General features: G+C 47.9%; 1 protein-coding gene across 6 annotated transcripts in view; it reads left to right on the forward strand.

The window, feature by feature from the left end:
• Positions 1–24682, forward strand: part of AMPD3 (adenosine monophosphate deaminase 3) — a 56437-nt gene that overhangs the window by 15308 nt on the left and 16447 nt on the right. For 5 of the 6 annotated variants that reach the window (XR_004033655.1, XM_030829434.1, XM_003254934.3 and 2 more), the window contains exons 3-6: positions 12587–12791; positions 16048–16210; positions 18794–19013; positions 21212–21341. Coding sequence is in view for 5 of the 6 variants with exons in the window: in XM_030829434.1 (XP_030685294.1) it covers positions 12587–12791; positions 16048–16210; positions 18794–19013; positions 21212–21341 (718 nt within the window). In the remaining variant the exon portion in view is untranslated. The remainder of the gene's footprint in view (positions 1–12586; positions 12792–16047; positions 16211–18793; positions 19014–21211; positions 21342–24682) is intronic. The other variant, XM_030829435.1, reaches the window with a different exon arrangement.

Below are 24682 nucleotides of genomic sequence, written 5' to 3' on the forward strand. Positions count from 1 at the left end.
GGGAATTATCTTCCTTACCCAAGGGAAGTCATGAGGGACTGAGCCTGAGGAACTATGCACTCTGGCCCAGATACTGTGCTTTTCCCATGGTCCTTGCAACCTGCAGACCAGGAGATTCCCTCTGGTGCCTACACCACCAGGGCCCTGGGTTTCAAGCACAAAACAGGGCAGCTGTTCGGGCAGACACCGAACTAGCTGCAGGAGTTTTTTTTTTTTTCTTTTCTGTACCCCAGCGGCACCTGGAACGCCAGCGAGACAGAATCATTCACTCCCCTGGAAAGGGGGCTGAAGCCAGGGAGCCAAGTGGTCTGGCTTGGCAGGTCCCAGCCCCATGGAGCCCAGCAAACTAAGATCCACTGGTGGCCAGGTGCAGTGGCTCATGCCTGTAATCCCAGCACTTAGGGAGGCTGAGGCGAGTGGATCACCTGATGTCAGGAGTTCAAGACCAGCCTGGCCAACATGGTGAAAACTTGTCTCTACTAAAAATACAAAAATTAGATGGGCGTGGTGGTGGGCACCTGTAATCCCAGTTACTCGGGAGGTTGAGGCAAGAGAATCGCTTGAACCCAGGAGAAGGAGGTTGCAGTGAGCCGAGATTGCACCATTGCACTGAGCCTGGGCGACAAGAGCAAAATTCTGTCTCAAAAAAAAAAAAAAAAAAAAAAAAAAATCCACTGGCTTGAAATTCTCATTGCCAGCACAGCGGCAGTCTGAGATCAACCTGGGACACTCAAGCTTCGTAGGGGGAGGGTCGTTGGCCATTGCTGAGGCTTGAGTAGGAGGTTTTACCCTCACAGTGTAAACAAAGCCACCAGGAAGTTCGAACTAGGTGGAGCCCACCGCAGTTCAGCAAAGCCGCTGTGGCCAGACTGCCTCTCTAGATTTCTTCTCTCTGGGCAGGGCATCTCTGAAAAAAAGGCAGCAGCCCCAGTCAGGGACTTATAGATAAAACCCCCATCTCCCTGGGACAGAGCACCTGGGGGAAGGGGCAGCTGTGGGCACAGCTTCAGCAGACTTAAACGTCCCTGCCTGACAGCTCTGAAGAGACCAGCAGTCCTCCCAGCACAGCATTCAAGCTTTGCTAAGGGTCAGACTGCCTCCTCAAGTGGGTCCCTAACCCCCGTGTATCCTGACTGGGAGACACCTCCCAGTAGGGGCCGACAGGCACCTCTACAGGAGAGCTCTGGCTGGCATCAGGCGAATGCCCCTCTGGGATGAAGCTTCCAGAGGAAAGAACAGGCAGCAGTCTTTGCTGTTCTGCAGCCTCCTCTAGTGACACCCAGCCAAACAGGGTCTGGAGTGGACCTCCAGCAAACTCTAGCAGAGGGGCCTGACTGTTAGGAGGAAATCTAACAAACAGAAAGGAATAGCACATCTAATCAGAGACCACATCCGAAGGTCACCAGCATCAAAGACCAAAGATAGATAAATCCACGAAGATGGGGAGGTAAACCAGCTCAAAAAGGCTGAAAATTCCAAAAACCAGAATGCCTCTTCTGCTCCAAATGATCACAACTCCTTGCCAGCAAGGGAATAAAACTGGATGGAGAATGAGTTTGACCAATTGACAGAAGTAGGCTTCAGAAGGTGGGTAATAACAAACTCCTCTGAGCTAAAGGAACATGTTCTAACCCAATGCAAGGAAGATAAGAACCTTGAAAAAAGGACAGATGAATTGCTAACTAGAAAAACCAATTTAGAGAACATAAATGACTTGATGGAGCTGAAAAACACAGCACAAGAACATTGTGAAGCATTCACAAGTATGAATAGCTGAATCAATCAAACAGAAGAAAGGATATCAGAGATTGAAGACCAACTTAATGAAATAAAATGAGAAGACAAGAGTAGAGGAAAAAGAATGAAAAGGAACAAAGCCTCCAAGAAATATGGGACTGTGTGCAAAGACCAAACCTACGTTTGATGGATGTACCTGAAAGTGACGGGGAGAATGGAAACAAGTGGAAAACACTCTTCAGGATATTATCCAGGAAAACTTCCCCAACCTAGCAAGACAAGCCAACATTCAAATTCAGGAAATACAGAACACCACAAAGATATTCCTCGAGAGGAGCAACCTCAAGACACATAATCGTCAGATTCACCAAAGTTGAAATGAAGGAAAAAATGTTAAGGGCAGCCAGAGAGAAAGGTCAGGTTACCCACAAAGAGAAGCCCATCAGACTAACAGTGGATCTCTCTGCAGAAACCCTACAAGCCAGAAGAGAGTGGGGGGCCGATATTCAACATTCCTGAAGAAAAGAATTTTCAAGCCAGAATTTCATATCCAGCCAAACTAAGCTTCATAAGCGAAGGAGAAATAAAATCCTTTACAGACAAGCAAATGCTGAGAGATTTTGTCACCACCAGGCCTGCCTTACAAGAGCTCCTGAGGGAAACACTAAACATGGAAAGGAACAACTGGTACCAGCTACTGCAAAAATATACCAAATTGTAAAGACTATCAACACTTTGAAGAAACTGCATCAACTAATGGGCAAAATAACCAGCTATCATCATAATGACAGGATCAAATTCACACATAACAATATTAGCCTTAAATGTAAACAGGCTAAATGCCCCAATTAAAACACACAGACTGGCAAATTGGATGGAGTCAAGACCCATCAGTGTGCTGTATTCAGGAGACTCATCTCATGTGCAAAGACACACATAGGCTCAAAAAAAAGGGATGGAGGAATATTTACCAAGCAAATGGAAAGAAAAAAAAAGCAGAAGTTGCAATTTTAACCTCTGATAGAACAGACTTTAAACCAACAAAGATCAAAAGAGACAAGGAAGGGCATTACATAATGGTAAAGGGATCAATGCAACAAGAAGAGCTAACTGTCCTAAATATATATGCACCCAATACAGGAGCACCCAGATTCATAAAGCAAGTCTTAGAGACCTAGAAAGAGACTTAGACTCCCACACAATAATAGTGGGAGACTTTAACACCCCATTGTCAATATTAGACAGATCAACGAGACAGAAAATTAACAAGGATATTCAGGACTTGAACTCAGCTCTGGACCAAGCTCCAACCCAAATCAACAGAATATACATTCTTCTCAGCGCCTCATTGCACTTACTTTAAAATTGACCACATAATTGGAAGTAAAACACTCCTCAGCAAACGCAAAAGAACGGAAATCATAACAAACAGTCGCTCAGACCACAGTGCAATCAAATTAGAACTCAGGATTAAGAAACTCACTCAAAACCACACAACTACGTGGAAACTGAACAATCTGCTGCTGAATGACTACTGGGTAAATAATGAAATGAAGGCAGAAATAAAGATGTTCTTTGAAACCAGTGAGAACAAAGACACAATGTACCAGAATCTCTGGGACACATTTAAAGCAGTGTGTATTGGGAAATTTATAGCACTAAATGCCCACAAGAGAAAGCAGGAAAGATCTAAAATCAACAACCTAACATCACAATTAAAAGAGCTAGAGAACCAAGAGCAAACAAATTCAAAAGCTAGCAGAAGACAAGAAATAACTAAGATCAGAGCAGAACCAAAGGAGATAGAGGCATGAAAAACTCTTCAAAAAATCAATGAATCCAGGAGCTGGTTTTTTTTTTTTTTTTTTTAAAAGATCAACAAAATAAATAGACTGCTAGCAAGACTAACAAAGAGAAAAAGAGAGAAGAATCAACTAGACACAATAAAAAATAATAAATGGGATATCACCACTGATCCCACAGAAATACAGACTACCATCAGAGAATACTATAAATACCTCTATGCAAATAAATTAGAAAATCTAGAAGAAATGGATAAATTCCTGGACGCATACACTCTCCCAAGTCTAAACCAGAAAGAAGTTGAATCCCTGAATAGACCAATAATAAGTTCTGAAATTCAGGCAGTAATGAATAGCCCACCAACCAAAAAAAGCCCAGGACCAGACGGATTCACAGCCAAATTCTACCAGAGGTACAAAGAGGAGCTGGTACCATTCCTTCTGAAACTATTCCAAACAACAGAAGAAGAAGGACTCCTCCCTAACTCATTTTATGAGGCCAGCATCATCCTGATGCCAAAACATGGTAGAGACACAACAGAAAAAGAAAATTTCAGGCCAATATCCCTGATGAACATTGATGTAAAAACCCTCAATAATATACTGGCAAACCAAATCCAGCAGCACATCCAAAAGCTTATCCACCATGATCAAGTTGGCTTCATACCTGGGATGCAAGGCTGGTTCAACATATGCAAATCAGTCAGCGTAATCCATCACATAAACAGAACCAATGACGAAAACCACATGATTATCTGAATAGATGCAGAAAAGGCCTTCAATATAATTCAGCACCCCTTCATGCTAAAAACTCTCAATAAATTAGGTATTGATGGAACGTATCTCAAAATAAAAAGAGCTATTTATGATAAACCCACAGGCAATATCATACTGAATGGGCAAAAACTGGAAGCATTCCCTTTGAAAACTGGCACAAGACAAGGATGCCCTGTCTCACCACTCCTATTCAACACAGTATTGGAAGTTCTGGCCAGGGCAATCGGGCAAGAGAAAGAAATAAAGACTATTCAAATAGGAAAAGAGGAAGTCAAATTGTCTCTGTTTGCAGATGACATGATTGTATATTTAGAAAACCCCACCATCTCAGCCCCAAATCTCCTTATGCTAAAAAGCAACTTCAGCAAAGTCTCAGGATACAAAATCAATGTGCAAAAATCACAAGCATTCCTATACACCAATAATAGACAAACAGAGCCAAATCATGAGTGAACTCCCATTCTCAATTGCTACTAAGAGAATAACATAGCTAGGAATCCAACTTACAAGGGATGTAAGGACCTCTTCAAGGAGAACTACAAACCACTGCTCAAGGAAATAAGAGAGGACAAAAACAAATGGAAAAACATTCCATGCTCATGGATAGGAAGAATCAATATCATGAAAATGGCCATACTGCCCAAAGTAATTTATAGGTTCAGTGCTATCCCCATCAAGCTACCATTGATTTTCTTCACAGAATTAGGAAAAAACTATTTTAAATTTCATACGGAACCAAAAAAGAGCTTGTATAGTCAAGACAATTCTAAGCAAAAAGAACAAAGCTGGAGGCATCACGCTACCTGACTTCAAACTATACTACAAGGCTACAGTAACCAAAAAAGCATGGTACTGGTATCAAAACAGATATATAGACCAATGGAACAGAACAGAGGCCTCAGAAATAACACCACACATCTACAATCATCTGATCTTTGACAAACCTGGCACAAACAAGCAATGGGGAAAGGATTCCCTATTTAATAAATGGTGTTGGGAAAACTGGCTAGCCATATGCAAAAAACTGAAACTGGACTCCTTCCTTACATCTTATACAAAAATTAACTCAAGATGGATTAAAGACTTAAATGTAAGACCTAAAACCATAAAAACCCTAGAAGAAAACCTAGGACATTCAGGACATAGGCATGGGCAAAGACTTCATGTATAAAACATCAAAAGCCATAGCAACAAAAGCCAAAATTGAGAAATGGGATCTAATTAAACTAAAGAGCTTCTGCACAGCAAAAGAAACTACCATCAGAGTGAACAGGCAACCTTCAGAACAGGAGAAAATTTTTTCAGTCTATCCTTCTGACAAAGGGCTAATGTTCAGAATCTACAAAGAACTTAAACAAATTTACAAGAAAACACCCCCATCAAAAAGTGGGCAAAGGAAATGAACAGACACTTCTCAAAAGAAGACATTTATGCAGCCAACAAACATATGAAAAAAAGCTCACCATCACTGGTCATTAGAGAAATGCAAATCAAAACCACAATGAGATACCATCTCACACCAGTTAGAATGGCAATCATTAAAAAGTCAGGAAACAGTAGATGCTGGAGAGGATGTGGAGAAACAGGAACGCTTTTACACTGTTGGTGGGAGTGTAAATTAGTTCAACCATTGTGGAAGACAGTGTGGTGATTCCTCAAGGATCTAGAACTAGAAATACCATTTGACCCAGTGATCCCATTACTGGGTATATATCCAAAGGATTATAAATCATTCTATAAAGACACATGCACACGTATGTTTATTGCAGCACTATTCACAATAGCAAAGACTTGGAACCCACCCAAATGTCCATCAATAATAGACTGGATAAAGAAAATGTGGCACATATACACCATGGAATACTATGCAGCCATAAAAAAGGATGAGTTCATGTCCTTTGCAGGGACATGGATGAAGCTAGAAACCACCATTCTCAGCAAACTAACACAAGAAGAGAAAATCAAACATCTCATGTTCTCACTCATAAGTAGGAGTTGAACAATGAGAACACATGGACACAGGGAGGGGAACATCACACACTGGGGCCTGTTGGGGGGTGAGGGGCTAGGAGAGGGATAGCATTAGGAGAAACACCTAATGTAGGTGACGGGTTGATGGGTGCAGCAAACCACCATGGCATGTGTATACCTATGTAACAAACCTGCACATTCTTTACATGTACCCCAGAACTTAAAGTATAATAAAAAAAAGAAAAAAATTAGGATAGAGAGGGAACAAACTTTATTAGTTGAAAAATTTGGCTATCTAGGACAGCCGCTTCCCTAGAATGTTTTGAGTGAAATTGAGAAACATATCTGCATTATGAATTGAGCATAGCACAGCTAAAGTGTTGCTAAGTCACTTCATTTTATGAAACTTGTGAAAATAAGAATGGGGAACTTTTTAAAAATTCAGGGTCATTGACAAAGGAGCTTCATTTGAAATAGTCAATTTATCCCCTTTTAAAGTTAGGGAGAGATTGGGCTGGGCGCAGTGGCTCATGCCTGTAATCCCAGCACTTTGGGAGGCCGAGGCCGGCGGATCACCTGAAGTCAGGAGTTGGAGACCAGCCTGGCCAACATGTAGAAACCCTGTCTTTACTAAAAATGTAAAAGTTAGCTGGGTGTGGCGGCACATGTCTGTAATCCCAGCAACTCCGGAGGCTGAGGCAGGAGAATCGCTTGAACCTGAGAGGCAAAGGTTTCAGTGAGCCAAGATCACCCCACTGCTCTCCAGCCTGGCTGAGGGAGGGAGACTCTGTCTCGAAAAAAAAAAAGTTAGGGAGATTGGGAAGCTGAGGTGGGTGGATCACTTGAGGCCAGGAGTTTGAGACCAGCATGGCCAACATGTACAAAAAATACAAAAATTAGCTGGGCATGGTGGTGTGCGCCTATGGTTCCAGCTTTTTGGTAGGCTGAGGCGCGAGAATTGCTTGAACCCAGGAGCTGGAGGTTGCAGTGAGCTGAGATCGTACCACTCCATTCCAGCTTGGGCGGCAGAGCAAGACCCTGTGTCAAAAAAAAAGTAAAACTAAAAATAAAGTTAGGGAGAGAGATTGTAACACTTAAGTTAACAGATAGTACAGATTGTACTTCATTTTGATCTCCAGGTCTTTAGGGAGGAAGGGCAGCTGGGAAGGATTGAGAAAGGGAGAAGCAAAGGTGAGTGGCAGGAGATGAGTGGAGATTACAGTAGGCCAGGAGGGGTTGTGGGGAAGGGAGGATGGAGAAAGAGGTGGCAGGTTTCCAGAGGAGCTCAGGGAGAGACAGAGGGTGGGGCTGTGAGTTTTCACACCTGACTGGCTGCAAAGTGTTAGAATCAAAGTTACACCCACCTGACCAGGATGCTGGTCATCTGGCTGTGCATGCGGAGTGAGTGGTCTCTGTGGGCCCCTGTTCTCTCTGTAGGGACCCCTTTCTAGTGCCCATCGTGCAGCATATTTCTCCAGATAGGCTGGGACCTCTGGTCTCAAGTACAGGGGAGGTGTCAGCTCCTCTTAGTTCCCTCCTTAGATGGGGGTCCCAATTCCAGGTAAGCCAATGCCAGGGCAGCATGAGCAGCGGCAGTGTGAGCCTGTGGAAGTGGAGGATGCCTGTCCCGCCTAATGGCATTCAGATTCCCGGTGTTTGCAAAACCCTGTGCTGGTTTGTGACTTCTGATTTCAACCTTTAGCGTAACAATTCTCATGTGGAGGGGCTGCCAGAATGAGCTGAGTGTGCGTGGGGGAGGAGTTCAAACCAGCTTCCATGTTCTGAAATGTCCCCCCTCTGACCTCATTGCTCCACTGCTCCCACCCCTAGTCTGGATTAAGTGTCTCCTCTGGGGTCCCAAAAAATCCAGGGCATCTCATTACACCAACCACACTGTATGATAATCTGTAGAACTGTCTGGGTTCATCTCAGCCACCACAGTCATCCCCTGGAGGCAGGAGTTATATCTTATCTACTCCTCTACCCCCAGGGCCTGGCACACAGTAGTTTATTGAATGAAGTGGGGTCCAGGTGTGGCCCCCAGCTCATATAGTACACATATGAGAGCCTGGTGAAAGGTTGGCTGCAGTGCCCCTCCCTGCCTGGTAGTCATCTGGACAGACCACGCAGAGCAGTGGATTTCAGATGGCCCCTGGGAAGATTCTGGCTATTCTCTAGGAGAGCAAGGAGGGCCTGAAGGGCTCCTCACTTTAGCATATGAGTGCTATATAGGGAAGGCCCTGGGAGCCTGATTCCCCAGAGTAGAGGATGGCTACGGAGTGGAGCAGAGTAAGGGAGGGGACTTAGTGACTGTCAGGGGCAACCAAGGGCCATAGAGCAGGTGGAGCACCAGACAGGTGCTGGGAGGTAAGATGCTGTAACAACAGCCCAGGTGACCTGATCAACTCTTTGTCTTGTGGGCCTGGTTAGCAAGAATGTCCTTGTGCGTCAGGAAGACCATCTATTTCAGGGATGCGAAAACTGCTCCTGGCTCTTTGAGCCCTCAGGCTTGGCCTGGAGCTGGTGTCCTCACAGCCCGACACTCTGCTGGCTCCTTGGCAGGAGTGTGCTTCTGCCAGGTGCAAGTGTGGGTGGAGGAAGGAGGGGGTGTGCCAGCTGTGGCCCAGCAAATGCTGGCGCCCCAGGGGCTAGTGCAAGGTGCAGCAGGTGAGACAGTGGACAGACAGACCTTGGCCCATCAGAAGGAAGTGCTTTCTAACAGGGGTACTGGATCAGTTTTGTTCATATACACACTCATAGACACACTCACTCACTGTATTAGTTTGCACTGCTATAAAGAAATACCTGAGACTGGTAATTTATAAAGTAATGAGGTATAATTGGCTCATAGTTCTGCAGGCTGCATAGGAAGCATGGCAGCATCTGCTTCTGAGGAAGCCTCAGGGAACTTTGACTCATGGTGAAGGCAAAGCAGGAGCAGGCGTCTTACATGGTGGGAGCAGGAGCAAGAGGCAGCGAGAGTGGGTAGGGGACGGTGCTACACACTTTTAAATGCCCAGATCTCATGAAACTCTATCACCAGAACAGCACCAAGGAGATGGTGCTCAACCATTCATGAAGGATCCACCCCCATGATCCAATCACCTCCCACCAGGCCCTACCTCCAACATTGGGGATTAAAATTTGACATGAGATTTGGGCACAGACATGAATGCAAACCATGTCACGCACCCTCTGACCCTTACACCAACACACCCAGTCACTTAGCTCCAACCCTCTACCTTTACTGGCTGGGCCTCGGTTGTATAGAATGGATGCTAGATATGGGCCTAGGGGAGGTAGAATTTCTAAAACGGCCCCTGCAGATGTCCCTCCTTAATCTCCAGATGTGGTGAATAAGATGAGTTATTGCTCCTGTGATGATGTTATGGAATATGGCACAGTTAACCTTAAGATCGGGGGGTTATTGGTGGGCCTGATTTAATCCCATGAGCCCGTAAAAATAGAGAGCTTTCTGAGTGTAGGAGGGGAGGGCAGAGAGATTCAAAGCAACAGCACAATGACCACTCCTGGCTTTGGAGATGAAGGGGGCTATGTGCAGGGATTGGAGTGAGGTCAGTAGGAGTTGAGAGTGACCCCTGTTGAAAGCCAGCAAGCAGCCTGGGACTTCAGCCTTGTGGCCACTAGACCTGAATTCTGCCAACAACTGGAATGAACTTGGAAGTGAATTCCTTCCCAGAACCTCCAGACAAGAGTACAGTGTGGCTAACATCTGGATTTTGGCCTCTTGATACCCTGAGCATAGAGCCCAGCCAAGCCCACCCAGACTTCTCACCTATAGAACTGTGAGCTAATAAATAGCTGTTGTTTTAAGCCATCAAATTTGTTGCAATTTGTTCTGCAGCAATAGAAAACAAATCCAGGGTCATCCTTGGGCTCCATATAGCTTTTCCAATTTCCTGAGATAGAAGCTGTGGTTAACTTCCAGTTCTTCCAAGCTCAAGGGGAGTGAGCCCTGAGGAGTTAGCCCATCTGTGGTTAAACCTATCCCTTGTGCCTACAAAGTCTGAGCTCCTGGCCCGCAGATGCTCATATGTGGCAATCTGGAGCTCATCTGAAGACCAAGGTTGTCGCCATAATGGATATCCCCAGGAAGGAGAATTCTTTGGGCAACAGTTTGTGGGTACTAGCTTCCTCACTGGGGCAGAAGAACATTCCTAGGACAAGCCTGGTAGGCCGTTGGCTGAGGCAGCCTCCCAGCATTTGGGTTGTAGTGTTTTTTTGTGTGTGCGTGTGTGGTGTTTTTTTTTTTTTTTAACTTTCTTAGCTGTTTCTCACCTTAGATGTCACCTGTTGCTTCTTGTTGGTAGGACCAGACCTCAGGCAGCCTTGGCTGAGGCATTTGGGGGTGAGGTTGCATGGAAATAAAAACAGTGACCTGGCAGGCATGCGTGAGTGACACAGAAACCAGAATCTCATGCGTCCCAGCTGAGGTCAGAATGTGTTGGGGAGCCCGAAGTAATGGCTCTGCCTCTGGGTGTGAACATCCAAAAGATGCCAAAGGGAGAACCTCATCCTCAAGGTGAATCCACCTCTGAGGAGTGACTGACAAGGTGGCATCCCTGGGGCAGGATGCTTGGCTGAGCTCTATTTGATGGAGGACAGACCAGAGAAAGCTGAGGCTGGGGGCTCCCAGGGCTCAGGTTGAGTTTCCTGAAGCAGCCCAGTGCATCACTTAGCAGGACCGGGGCAAGGGGAAGGTAAATTCCTGAAAAGGAGCCACCTCTGTCTTCCAGGTTAAAATAGCCTTGTCCCACAAATGTGATAACACAGGGTAGGCAGGTGAGAACCAGAGGGCCATGGCAAGCACTGGGTGTATAAACACAGGAGGAGAACTGTGGTTCTTGAAAACTCGGCAGTGAGGAGACCTGGCCACAGGCCAAGAGGAAGAGAGCTGCTTCTGGGTAAGCCCTGAAACCTATTTGGGGATCAACCGATTTCTTCAGGCCTGTAGGTATCACACTAGTACCTGGAGAGGAGGAGGGCTCTGGTGGGTCATAGTTGTCACTGAGTCCTTGCTGGTGGCTGTGGTTGTGGTAGAATAAACACTCAGGAAGCTACTGGGCCCGTGGCACAAGGTAGGGCAGGTAGTCAGTTGGTTTCTGGCATTCGACACTGTGGGATGGCACCATGGGGAGGCTGGGTTCCACTGGAAGCAGTCAGAAACACGAGGTGGGAGAAGAGTGCTGATGGCCTCACCTTAATGCTGGGTAATTCTTTTCCTGCAGAAGAGACTTGCAGTGACATCATCTGATGTCTGTTTCATGAATGAGGAAGATGGAGTCATCATAAATCAGCCTTGCAAATAAGCTTGGGCTTGTGGCATTTTAAACCAACTTTGGGCCCAAGAGCCAGTGTAATCATCTTTTGGTGCCAAGACAACAGGTCCAGAGGGACCTGAATTTGGTGCTGATCAATCCCTCTCCCCAAACAGAGGTACATATCTGTGCCTGCTCCAGCAGCATCAGCCAGGATGGCACACGGCAGGCTAGAGGAGGGAGCAGCAGGGCTGGAGGCTGGGTGGAGCAGCCACTGTGCCGTGTGACTTTGTGCCAGCCCTTTCCCATCTCTGGGAAAGTGTCTGTGAGAAGTAGGCTGATCTTGCAGATCTCCTTGGCACCCAGTAGGTCTGCTGCCAGTCATGGGGCCTATGATGCCTGTAAGCTTGGATGGCGGTTGCTAGTCCACGGTCCTGAGCACTCTCTGGACTCCTTCTTTGTAAAACAAGGAGATTGGACTCATTGAGCATCCCTATCTCTTCTGGCTCCACTGCCCCAAATGTCTAACTGTGTGAATTGCAGTGTGATTGTCTCTCTGTGACCCTATTCCTGGTCCTTTCTGAGACCGTTCATATGTTGGGACTGAGAGTTTGTGTTATCTGAAGCTAGCATGCTGTCCACACTGTGGGGAAAGTCTACATGATTTGCTATTGTCCTCCCCTCTAGTGCCCTGTGGTTTTAGAGCCCCTGCCATGTGGTCTGCCATTTGTCTCTCTGTCTCCTGGGGCATTTGCCTGCTTTAATCTTCTGTGGGCTGTGCAAACAGCCCTGAGCGGTGCATGGTGACCACAGGTAGGGGTGTCTGGAGGGCTGTGTTCTATCTCACGCAGACATGTGTAAGAGGAAGGCATGAATAATTAGAAACTTCTTAATAGTTAGGGCCAGCACCAGTGATTAATCTTAGCAAAATTCTCCTGCCATGCACACAGCAAAGAGTCTTTATCACTCGCCCCAATTAGCTTCTGATGTCTCCCACTTTTCCTTGTCCTTGGCTCTTAGAAAGAAAAGTTTCAAGATGATTCGGTCCCAGTCCCTGTCTCTGCAAATGCCGACACAGCAAGATTGGAAAGGCCCCCCGGCAGCCAGTCCGGCCATGTCTCCCACAACCCCTGTGGTCACTGGAGCCACTTCCCTGCCCACACCAGCACCCTATGCCATGCCTGAGTTCCAGCGGGTCACCATCAGCGGAGATTACTGTGCCGGGGTAAGGCATCTGTGGGAGTGTTGAATGTGCCTTGCATGCAGAGGCCAGGGGCCCCATGCGCCACAGGGTTGTGCCTCCCTCTGGAGCCTGGCCCTGTCCATGGATGTCTGGGAGAAGGTGAAGAGGAGGCACAGGTGGCAAGGAGGGTCCTAGCAGAGGTTGTGGGGTGTGGGTGTGGTGTCTCGGTGGCTGCCTGTTCCCTGTGAGGAGGGTCCTGGGGTGCAGGCTGGCACACTGTGTCTGTAGCTCGTAAGTTCACATGTTCTCTAAGTCCAGAAAGCTGGAATTGCTCCCTGTAGCCTGTTGAAAAAGGTGCCAGCTTGGGCCTTTCAATGTTGCCAAATGTTTAGTAGATTCAAAGCCACGGTACTGAGTGGTTTGTGTGAAATTAGTTGTTGCTAAATCATCTCTTCTTACATGTAGGTTCAGTACCCTTAAATATAGGCTAGATCCCCTCAACCAGGAAGAGAGAATCTTGTTTAGAAATTGAGCAAATTGGTTTACACTAAGTCAATTAATGCAGTCACTGAAAATGTGCTAATTTCACCTGATTGGATGATGCATTTTTTATGCATGCCTACTTCTTGGAGAGAAATATCACTGAGGTAGTGCCAGGGTTAAGTTTGGCTCCATCTCCCTGGCCCCAACTCACTACTTACGCCTCAGTTGGCTTCATTAGTCTCTTTTTAACAGTAGCTGTAGAAAATATGGTGAATCTGAGAAAGCAATGCAGCTTATTGCTCTTCCTATAAAATTTCCCCTAGCTTTCAAAAAATTTTTTTGGTTATATGTGATGGAGAATACTTGCATATGGTACAAAATTTAAAAGATACAAAAATGGTATCAATTATTCAGCCACCCATTCTCCTCCTCAGAGGCAACCATTGGTTTTGGTTTCTTATGTATTCTCACATGTATGGTCTATGTACCTACAATTATTTATGCATACATAGTTTATTTACTTATTTTTACAAAAATGGTAGTTTACAATATACATTATACTGCATCTTGCATTTTCCACTTAACAATACATCTTAAAGATAATGCCATATCAATATATAAAGAACTTCTTTGTCCTTTTAAAAAAATACGTACATAGTATTCCTTTGTGAGGATGTATCATAGTTTATTTTAATTAAGTTCCCATGGATGGGAGTTTAGGTTGGGTTGGGAACAATGCAGGCCTTGTCTGGAGATCAGCATCCTGACCATGAGTCTTTTGTGTTCACCCAGCCTGAGGCAGGTGGGCAGGGCATTGGAAAGCAAGAGTTGAGGTGGGTCGACCACCAGCTGAACGGGAGGACATCAGCCTGTAGCATATAATAGCTTCTTTCTCCCAGTCTCCTGGCTGGCACAGAGTAGTGCATGGAGCACCTGAACTGGGCAATTGGTCCTCAGAAAGCTAAGTGTCTGTGAGAGGCAGGCTGACCTTGCAGATCTCCTTGGCACGCAGTAGGTCTGCTGTCAGCCATGGGGCCTGTGATGCCTATAAGCTTGGCCGGTGGCCGCTAGTCCACAGGGGTCCTGAGCATCCTCTCTGATGTCCTTAGCCATGGCATGAGCCCCTTATCATGCTGAGTCCATTGGTTCCCCAGAGAAAGAATTTGGCTTTGTTGTTGGCAGGGACATATTTTTGTCTAGGATGTCGGTGTCTGCTCACCTATTCCTGCCGCTCTCAGAAGCCATCCACTGGAAAATGTAAAAGGAATTAACATACCCTATGGGGACATTTGGAGGCAGGAAAAGAGAATCTACCACTGTAACAAAAAGTAAGAAGTAGTATTTAGTAAAAGTATAAAAACATGCGTAGGAAAAATACATTCAGACTTCTTCCCTCTCAGGATGGGGTAGGGAGGAGGGTAGAGTTTTAGCTGTATCTTTGATGATTTATTTCTTTAAACTTGTGAGAAATTTGAAAGAATTATGCTAAATATTATTGTCAGCTCTAGAAGGTAGGTTATATTATCTTTGGTGCCTGTCTGTATGTTTAAAATATTACAAAATTAAAAATGATGATTTTATTAAAGCAGAGGAGATCACTTTCAGGCCCCAGCCCTCCCCACTCTGGGCTATGCCAACATGTGGTTCCTCCCTCTGCTGTGCCCCTTACCCTGCATTGTGTCTGTTTGGCCACTTGTCTCCCCAAGCATTTTTCTGCGATTCCCATCCTTCCCAAACAGACTAAGATTAATGAGCCCATTGGAAGGTGGGAATTTATCTTATTCATCTTTGAATATGAGGCTGCTCTGGTAAAGCAGAACATCCTTAGACTTTGGGACTCAATCAGGTTAGAGTCTGAAATTTGACTTTGTAGCTTCCTGGCAAGTGATTTATCCTCTCTGGGCCTCAGTTTTCTCATTTGCAAAATGGGTTGCAGTAAGGAGCAAAATGAAATCTATGGAAAGTTCTGGCACCTAACACATGACAATGGGGCTTGTTGCCTGGATGAGTTGGGTGATTAACAGATTTAATCAGAAGCGTGGGGTTGGCAAAGAAGCAGGCTGAGCATGCAGAATTTGCTTTTGCTTCTTGTTTTGTTTCGACATCTGAAGGACACATGAATTTTCTCAACTGAAAATGACGGTGCTCATCGCCTTCAGGGATAGGTCTCAGGCTTTGTGCCTTCATGGGCCTGGTGCAAAGACAGACTTTTGGCTTAATTAGCTGCATGTGAGGCCAGCTTCTGGGTGTGCAGGCTGGAGCACTTGTCTCTCTTCCAACGACCCTAACTCCTCCTGTGTCTCCTGTGTTGGGGGTCTCCAAGACCACTCCAGGTTGGATGATTCACCAGGAGGATTCACAGGACTCAGCACATAGCTGTACTTACAGCTTTGATTTATTACAGTGAAAGGATATGGAGCAAATCAGCAAAGGGAGAGATACGTGGATCATCAGAACACACCGAATACCTTCAGCATCACGTTATGACAGCACATGTGGGAAGTGTTGTTTACCAGGGAAGCCCGTTAGAGATTCGGTGCCCAGGGTTTTCACTGGGGCTGGTCACACATCTGCACAGCACATCTCAAATTCCAGCCTCCCAGAAGGAAAGCAGGTGTCCAACATAAACCATATTGTTTGTACAAACAGTTTAGGTGCAATGAACCACTCTTGTTGGTCAGGGAGTGGTGAGAACCCTCCTGAAATCTAGGTTCCCAGATACCAGGCAAGGGCCAATCTTGCAAGCACATCTTTCCAAGGATGGCAGTCTCAGGCCTGCTGCGTGAACCCTTTCCTGCCTGCCTCCCTTCTGCAGATCACTTTGGAGGACTATGAGCAGGCAGCCAAGAGCCTGGCTAAGGCCCTAATGATCCGGGAGAAGTATGCGCGGCTCGCCTACCACCGCTTCCCGCGGATCACATCCCAGTACCTGGGTCATCCGCGGGCGGATACTGCACCTCCGGAAGAGGGCCTTCCAGGTATGGAGCTCTGGCTGGAGGTTGGGTCCCAAGTGTGGGCAGACCGAGAGCTAGTCAGGGCTTTTTTCTGGCTCGATATATTTCCCCTGATGGTATTTTAAAAGGACAGTGTTCTTTCATTGGCTTCTCCCACACCGATGTTTGATGGTTCCCCCAAGGATTGATTCTAGGTATACTGTATGCCTAGCCTGTGCAGAGCTGAACTGTTGAAGTCAAGACAGAGAAGTGAAAGACAGTCCTTGTTCTTGGGAGTCCACCAGGGAGACAGTGAGTCTCATGTGGGATTTTTTTTTTTGAGATAGGGTCTTGCTCTGTTGCTCAGGCTGGCATGCAGTGGTGCAATCACGGCTCACTGCAGCCTCAATCTCCTGGGCTCAAGCAATCCTACCACCTCAGCCTCTCGAGTAGCTGGGATCAAAGGCACACACCGCCACACCCAGCTAATTAAAAAAAAATATTATTATGTTTTGTAGAGATGGGGGTCTTACCATGTTGCCCAGGCTGGTCTTAAACTCCTGGGCTCAAGTGATCCTCCTGCCTTGGCCTCCCAAAGTGCTGGGATTATAGATGTGAGCCACTGCGCCTGGCCTCATATGGCATATTTAAAAGAACACAATCACACAGTAAATGCCAAATTGGTGATAGGGTGGATCGGGATGGGAGTAGGAACAGAGGGCATGTTCCCTGGGAAGACATGTAGGCTCTGGTGTCAAACACACCTGCATTTGTATCTGGGCTCTGTCAATTTCTTGGGATTTTGAGAAAGATATTTCTCCAAGCCTCACTTTGTAAAATGTAATCTGTAAAATGGAAATGCAAATAATACCTATCTCCCAGGGCTGTCGTGAGGATTAAACAGCAGAATGCATGTGAAGTACTTAGTTCAGTTCTGGCATCTAGTGAGTGTTCAATAAATGGTAGCTACATTTATGCTGCTGAGTTCAGGGAAGGGGATATCGGAGAGGGCTGGGTGGTTCCCTCATGAAGCCTTGCCATGAAGGATGTAGGAGCAGTAGAGGCGGTAATGAGGACAATAGGAAACTCCACTCCTGAAAGTTGGTGGTGGGGGACACATAAGGGCCTGGTGGTCTCCCTCAGTGCCTGGGACCCTGGCTGCCTCTGGGAGTAGCTGGTGGTGCCAAGTTGCCCCAGTCTCTGGCTTCCTTGAATTTCAAGTCCTGTACTTTGAGCATCTGGGGCCCTAGGTGAATCTCAGCCCTTTGGGCCCATTTCCCTATCTGAGGGAAGTGGATCCTACCACCCCAGTTTTGGCAAAGACAGACAGAAATAACTGTCAAATGTGTACTTTACATGGACAGAGGACCCCCGTGTTCTGGGCATGAGTATGGAAAAGAGGAGCAACTTCCGAACATGCAGGCTGTAGCTTCACCTGGGCCTTGAACTGCCTGCATCTCACAGACCACTGCATGCATTAGGGTCTCCTGAGCTGGCCTGTGGCTGTGCCTGATGGGGCATGCCCCTCTCCAGCTCTGCCTGCATCAGCCCCTCTGTGGCTCCTCACATGTGCTCTAGGGATGGTCTGTTCCTTCCAAGCACGGATGGAGGATGCCCAGGCAGGTCACTCTGCCTTGGCAGCTTCCTTTGATGCAGATCTTGAGGTTTGCTCCTGCCTATGCTGGCAGCTGGGCAGCTGATCCTGGATGGTGCCGGCTGAGCTGCATGGAGTTGAAGCCTCCAGCTCTACTGATATTTAGCGTCAATATGCTCCTTGGCCAGGAACAGAGTTTATCAAGAGTCAGGAAAACTAATTATGAGAATAATAAGAATAATATCCTATAATTCATTATTTGTAGTGCATTACTGTTTATGAAGAATTTTCCTGTACACACTATTGCAACCCTCACAGCAGTGTGTTAAGGCAGGGGGTGTTATCTTCAGATGAGGAGATAGGCTCAGAGAGGTAAAGGAGTTTGCTGAAAGTCTCACAGCAGGGAAATTGCATAGAGGAGTTTTCTGCCTCGTGTTGACTAATTCTAACCTTAACCTACAGTGGTGGGGGGCAGATGGCTTTATCATTGGCATTCTTCGCTCTGGGGGAGACAAGTTCCCTATCCTTTGCTCCTTTGGGGAGGGAGTGGCTTCTTTATCTAGCCCCTCAGCTGGCTTGGGCTCAGGACAGTTATTCCCACTGGGCAGTCCAGGTGCAATCTGTTCTCTTCCTGGGAGAAGACACCGCTGCTCTTTTTAATATTCCTGGGATCTCTGAAGTGCCAAGGAAAATGAAGCCCATTTCAGTTAAATTTAAAAAAATTGTTGAAGTGCTAGCCATGTGCCAGGGACTGTTCTAGACACTCAGCAGTGAACAGCACAAATTAAAGTCTCTGCCTGCATGGAGTTTCTATTGGAGTGGAGAAGACATCATATCTGAGATAAAGAAGTGACATGGTTTGACATGGTAAGTGCTGACGAGACAAAAGGAAGCAGGGAAGAGCATATGAGATGCGGGGCCGGTGCGGGGTTGGATTTTGGGCAGGAAGGCCAGGGCAGGCCTCCGTGTCTTTTGAGCCCATGTGTGCTCACAAGGTCAGGGGCACTTTTCCATCCCTCGATCCTGTTTTGCAGATTTCCACCCTCCTCCACTGCCCCAGGAAGACCCCTACTGCCTGGATGATGCACCCCCCAACCTGGATTACTTGGTCCACATGCAGGGGGGCATCCTCTTCGTGTATGATAACAAGAAGATGCTGGAGCGCCAGGAGCCACACAGCCTACCCTACCCCGACCTGGAGACCTACACGGTGGACATGAGCCACATCCTGGCTCTCATCACCGATGGCCCCACGTAAGCCAGCTTCTCTGTGGCTGCCTCTCTTTGCACAGGTGCTGCTCTGTAGGAAGAGATGAGAAAGGCCTCACCCCTCTGCCCTGGGGTCCCCTGTACTTAAAGCATCCTAGAAAGAGCGTGGTTTTCTCCTTTCCTCAGTGCTTTGCGGGTTTCTGCAATGGTTTTCCTTCATAAGCTGGCATAGGCTTCGACTTGGTACTCCCTGTCCCCTCTTTTGTTTTTGAGACAGCATCTTGCTCTGTTGCCCAGGCTGGGGTGCAGTGGTGCGATCTTGGCTTACTGCAACCTCTGCCTTCTGGGTTGAAGTGATTCTCTTGCCTCAGCCTCCTGAGTAGCTGGGACTACAGGCATGTGCCACCATGGCTAATTTTTTATATTTTTAGTAGAGACAGGGGTTTTGCCATGTTGCCCAGGCTGGTCTCAAACTCCAGAGCTCAGGTAATGCACCCAACTCGGCCTCCCAAAGCGCTGGGATTACAGGTGTAAGCCACCGTGCCCAGCCTCCGTGTCCCTTCTGCATGCATAGTGTGGAGCCTCTGCTTGCTGGTGGCCACCTGGGCACCTCTGAATGGCTGTCATCCCTCTCCCCAGGCAGGACAGCAGCCTTGCAGAGAGTTACCAGCCCAGACCATAACTATATTTGGTGAGGAGTGATGAAGACATTGCTTCAGGCCTTGGGTTTTCTGGGTTTCTGGAGGGGAGCATGCAGGGAGCCTGGGGAACTTTGCTCACGGGCATGATGCCCCATGATGCTTGTGGGCTTGGCTCCAGCTAACCTGGTGGGCAGCCATCTTTCTGAATTTGGCCCCTCACTTATTGGTGGGCACTTAGGCTGATCGGTAATGCCCGGACCCTGCGAGCCTCAGAGTGCTGCTGTGCTGGGGGTGGGAGTCTGGGTGAGGGGAGGTGCTGGTCACTCCTGAGGGCCTTCTCTCTGGTTTTCTGGGAATCCTGTGATGCCAATCTCCAAAGTAGCTTAGTGAGCCCAACGTGGATGGGCAGCATGACTCTTAGTCCTCCCTGATCTGAGGGCAGAACTAAGGCATGGGAAGGGCAGGGGCGGTTGCTTAGAGGCTGTCCTCGGCCAGGTGTGCAAGCAGTGGCTGTCCCGTCTGGGAGGTTGTGAGGATACTGCCTGGGGAGAGAGACTGAGATGGCCTTTAAACTCCCTTCTGACTCTGAGGCTGTCCTGTGCTCCGTCCACTCTGGGGCTTGTCTGGGCAGATGGATGACTGTGCTGTTGCATCGCCGGCAGACGCTCTTATGGAAGTCTACATGATTAGATGCCAAGGAAGCTGCTGTTTGTTTTGGGGGCCCGAGGAAGCAGGGTAGCATAAATTGTGGTCAAAGGTTCCATGTGGCTGTGGATGCAGGTGTGTGGCTAGGCACCTGGGCTGTGTGTGGGCTGGCGGTTGGCCACAGCAGTGAGCACCCCCATCCCCAAAGGCCTTTGCTGGCTGATAAATCATGGGCCCCTTCTCTGAGTTGGTGGGAATCTGGGGGCATCAGTCCTTACAGAGATTTCTGCCTCGGTAACAAATATCCCTACAATCCCAATCTGCCCATGATGCAAAACATCCTCCTCTTGTTGTGAAGCCTCAGAGTTGAGAGGTCCTTGGGCCATGGCCATTAAGTCAGGGGGCTGGTTCCTCTGCAAGCCAAGGTGGGCAGGTCGTGCCTTATAGTTTGACTGTGTTATCAATCCTCCAGGCAACAGATTCCTTCTTCAAGGAATGACAAGTGGCTGAGGATAGAAAAGAGGAAGGAAAGGAGGGGATGAAGGAGGGAGACTTCCGCTGAGCATCCACTCTGCTTGGAGTCAGGCCCTTTCCCAAGCATAAACCAGTTTAACCCTTGCTTCAGCCTTGGGTGTTACCACCTGATATTTACTCATGGGAAATGGAGGCTTGCAGTTAATTCCCTAAACACATAAACTAGAAGTCAAAACACCAGTATGAGGTCCCAGAGCTGGCCTGCTACTGCCCAATCTCCTGACTCTCCACTGACTTTATAGTCTGTGGCTATGACTCAACAGTTCAGCAGGGTCTGTAGAAAGCCAGAACCTCCTCATTCCGCCCTGCTCCATCCTGACCCTTCCAGCCAGGGTTGGCCCCTGCAGCTGCTGGAGGCCTCCAAACTGGAGAGCTCGATGTGACTTCTGCTCAACTATGGTCTCTCCCCATCTCCAATTGCAGGAAAACCTATTGTCACCGACGACTGAACTTTCTGGAATCCAAGTTCAGCCTTCATGAGATGTTAAACGAAATGTCCGAGTTCAAAGAGTTGAAGAGTAACCCCCACCGGGACTTCTATAACGTGAGAAAGGTGCGTTAGGGGCCAGTGTTCACAGCTGCCCCTCCCGGTCCCCCTCCCAGCCCATGGGATGCCCTGAGCCAGTCTGAGGCTTGTCCCATGTGAGAATGTCAGGGCTCCTGGCTAAGGGCAGCCTTCGTGGCCAGAGGGGTATGAAGCATATGTGCAGAAGGAAGATAGGTGAGCTGTGTTTGTGTCAGGCTGGGCTTCAGACAGCACTTGAATCACTCTAGGTGGAAACCTTTGTCCGCATTGTGTATCTGTTGGGATGTGCCCTCTTCCTTGGGAAATAGGGCACAGCCTATTAATTGGTCATAAAAGTTGAGCACAGCCTACTTTTCAGGTAGGGGATGTATGGAGTCATCAAGGAAAGACACAGCTGTTTAGATCTCTTTGGTCCCCTCCTTATGTCCATGTGTTCTCATTGTTCAGCTCCCTTATGAGTGAGAACGTGTGGTGTTTGGTTTTCTGTTCCTGTGTTAGTTTGCTGAGGATGATGGCTTCCAGCTGGGCTTAATACCTAGGTGACGGGTTGATAGGTGCAGCAAACCACCATGGCACACATTTACCTATGTAACAAACCTGCACATTCTGCACATGTATCCTGGAGCTTAAAGTAAAATAAATAAGTAAATAAAATAAAATTTAAATTCCCTGAAAAAAATAAAGATCTCTCTGGAGATGGGAGTTTGTGGTTTTGCATCCTTCGGGATCATGTGGATTTAAAGAAAAACCTCTGATATGCTCAGATCTCTGCCTCTCTTCTCCCACCGAGGGGATGGCAGCCTTGTCCGGGGCTCCTGGCAGTCTCCGCCTGCAGGGGCTGCAGCTGTGATAGGAGTGAAGGTTAAATGATCATGGCCCCAGCCTTTTCATTCTCTTCTGCTGAAGCACTGTGCAGTGAGGCACAGGGTCAGTGCTAGGCAGGGGGTGTTTGATGGTGAGCAAGAGTCGCTTCCTGTCAACCAGGTGGCTTTGAGGGAGAGGCCAGAACTGAGCTGACTTAGAGTGAGTAGGAGCTTGCCAGGCAGAGGGTGTGGTGGGGGAATGGAAGTGGTGGCATTCCAGGTAGAGGCACGTGATGTGCAAATGTCAGGAGGGAGGGATGGTATGAGAGAGTCAGAACAGCACGTTGACGTAACTGCAAGCAGTGCGGTGTGGCTGGAGCTCAGGCATCGGGAGCAGGGAGCAGCAGGATGTGGGGAGAGTAAGGCTGCAGAGATGTGGGGAGGTCCTGGATCATGCAGGGGCTGTGGGTTTCCCACAGAAGGCAGGGAGGTGGGCCAGGGTGTGGTGGTGAGCTGGGAGAGAAGCTCCTGGGGGAAGAGTTGGGATCAGGCTTTGCTTGGAGGAGGGATGACCAAAGCTGAGTGGAGTCACAGTGGAGTTGTCATCTCCACAGGAGCTCTGTCCCAGCTGGGACCTCTTGGGGACTTCTTCTTTTTGGGGTCAGCTTTGAAAAGGGAGGGTAGGCCAGGGGAGGATGTGGCTCCTCTGGGAAAGCCCAGCTGCAGCCTCCCTGACCTCCTGGCTGGGAGCACTCAGCAATGCAGATGGAAGACCCTACCTGGAGGCCCTAAGACCACTTCTGTTACACGCCAGGGTTCCAATACAGACTCCCACTTGGATGGGATCAAGAGCTTTAAGAAGTGAGAGTTTGGCTTCAGTTCATGTGCCCTGAGAGGCTTACAGAAGTGTCTTGGGGATTTCCAGGCAGAAGTGAAAGGTGTTTTAGACACCACTTACATGGGCACCCTGGCATTTTCACCTTCAAGCACCATTTGTTCCTTCTCTGTGAGCCTTAGGTGTTCAGACAGGTGGATGCCTCCACCACTGTGTGAACTCCTCTCAGCCCTGCCCAAAGAACTTCACACGCCTAGCACATGCCCAGGCCCGTGTCCAAAGAAACGCCTCGCCCAGCCTGATGCAGCCCTGCCCTGAGCTTACGTGAATGCTCTGGGCTTACCTGCTTCTTGCTGCCTGGGGCCAAGGTGTCCTCGCTGACTGTGCTGGCACTGACACTGTTTGCTTCTAAGGTGGGGCCCCAGTGGGTGTTCCTGGGTCTACCCGCTGCTCTCTGGCCACAACATGAGAAACAGTCCTGGTGTGGGGCTAGGGTAACACATCAGAGCCTATCCCCAGGGTTCTCCTGCAGTCTTGGGGTTAATATTTTCTCTGGACGGAGATGACCTTGATATCTATGACCCAGTGGCCTGTTCTTAGGCACCATAGTCAGTCCATAAACATGGGTGCAGGTCTGCTATGAGTCAGGCCTGTTCCCGCCCCTGGGTGCTGCCTACTTGATACCACTCTCTCTCTCTCTCTTTTTTTTTTTTTTTTGAGATGAAGTTTTGCTCTTGTTGCCCAGGCTGGAGTGCAGTGGTACAATCTCGGCTCACTGCAACCTCTGCCTCCTGGGTTCAAATGATTCTCCTGCCTCAGCCTCCCGAGTAGCTGGGATTATAGGTGCCTGGCACCACGCCTGGCTAATTTTTGTATTTTTAGTAGAGATGGGGTTTTGCCATATTGCCCAGGCTGGTCCTGAACTCACAGCCTCAGGTGATCTGCCTGCCTTGGCCTCCCAAAGTGCTGAGATTACAGGCATGAGTCACCACACCCGGCCTTGATAGCACTCTCATAGCCTCTACTATGGGGAGGAGAGCTGCTTTCTAAAATCCAGAATGGGCTGGATGATGGCCTCCATATGTCTAAAGTGGCTGTTGGCGTCCCTGGGGCAGACCAGGGCTGTGGTCTGAGGCAGGAGCTGTGATGTGGCCGTGGATCTGTGTGGGTGGTATCTGTGAAGGCACCTGTCACACTGCAGCAGGTGAAGGGCTGAGACACCCCGAGGCCCAGCCAGCAGGACTGTGTGACTGAGACACTTGTTTTCTATGCAGAAGTAAGACAGAAGGGCTGAGTGTGTTTGCTGCTTGGGAATTGGGTAGAAGTAGGTGATATCCACTGTGGTTTAAGTGTCATATTAAGAATAGCAAATAAGTTTTATCTTCTGTGCCAAACCTGACCAATTAGGGGTAGTTACCAGAGGCTACTCCTAAAGCTTAGTGAAAAGAGTGCTGTCTTCGATTATTGATGCCATGGGTATGGAAATGGTCAATGTTGGCTTAGGTCCCAGGTCTGGAAACTCTGCTCTTTGTTTATATCTGAGGTCTTAGGTGAACACGGGGAATGCACTTGGATCCTCTGGTGAACTGAAAACACTGACCTCCAATGACCTTCAATTATTTTGTTCCTAAAATAATCACCCTTGAGATTCTGAAGTTTGGATGGGGTGCTTCCTGGATTGTCCAGTTGTTTTCCTCATTTATCTTGTGACTCATGGGGGTAAGGACAGG

The sequence above is a fragment of the Nomascus leucogenys genome, chromosome 15 (genome assembly GCF_006542625.1).
Source record: "Nomascus leucogenys isolate Asia chromosome 15, Asia_NLE_v1, whole genome shotgun sequence".
Lineage (NCBI taxonomy): Eukaryota > Metazoa > Chordata > Mammalia > Primates > Hylobatidae > Nomascus > Nomascus leucogenys.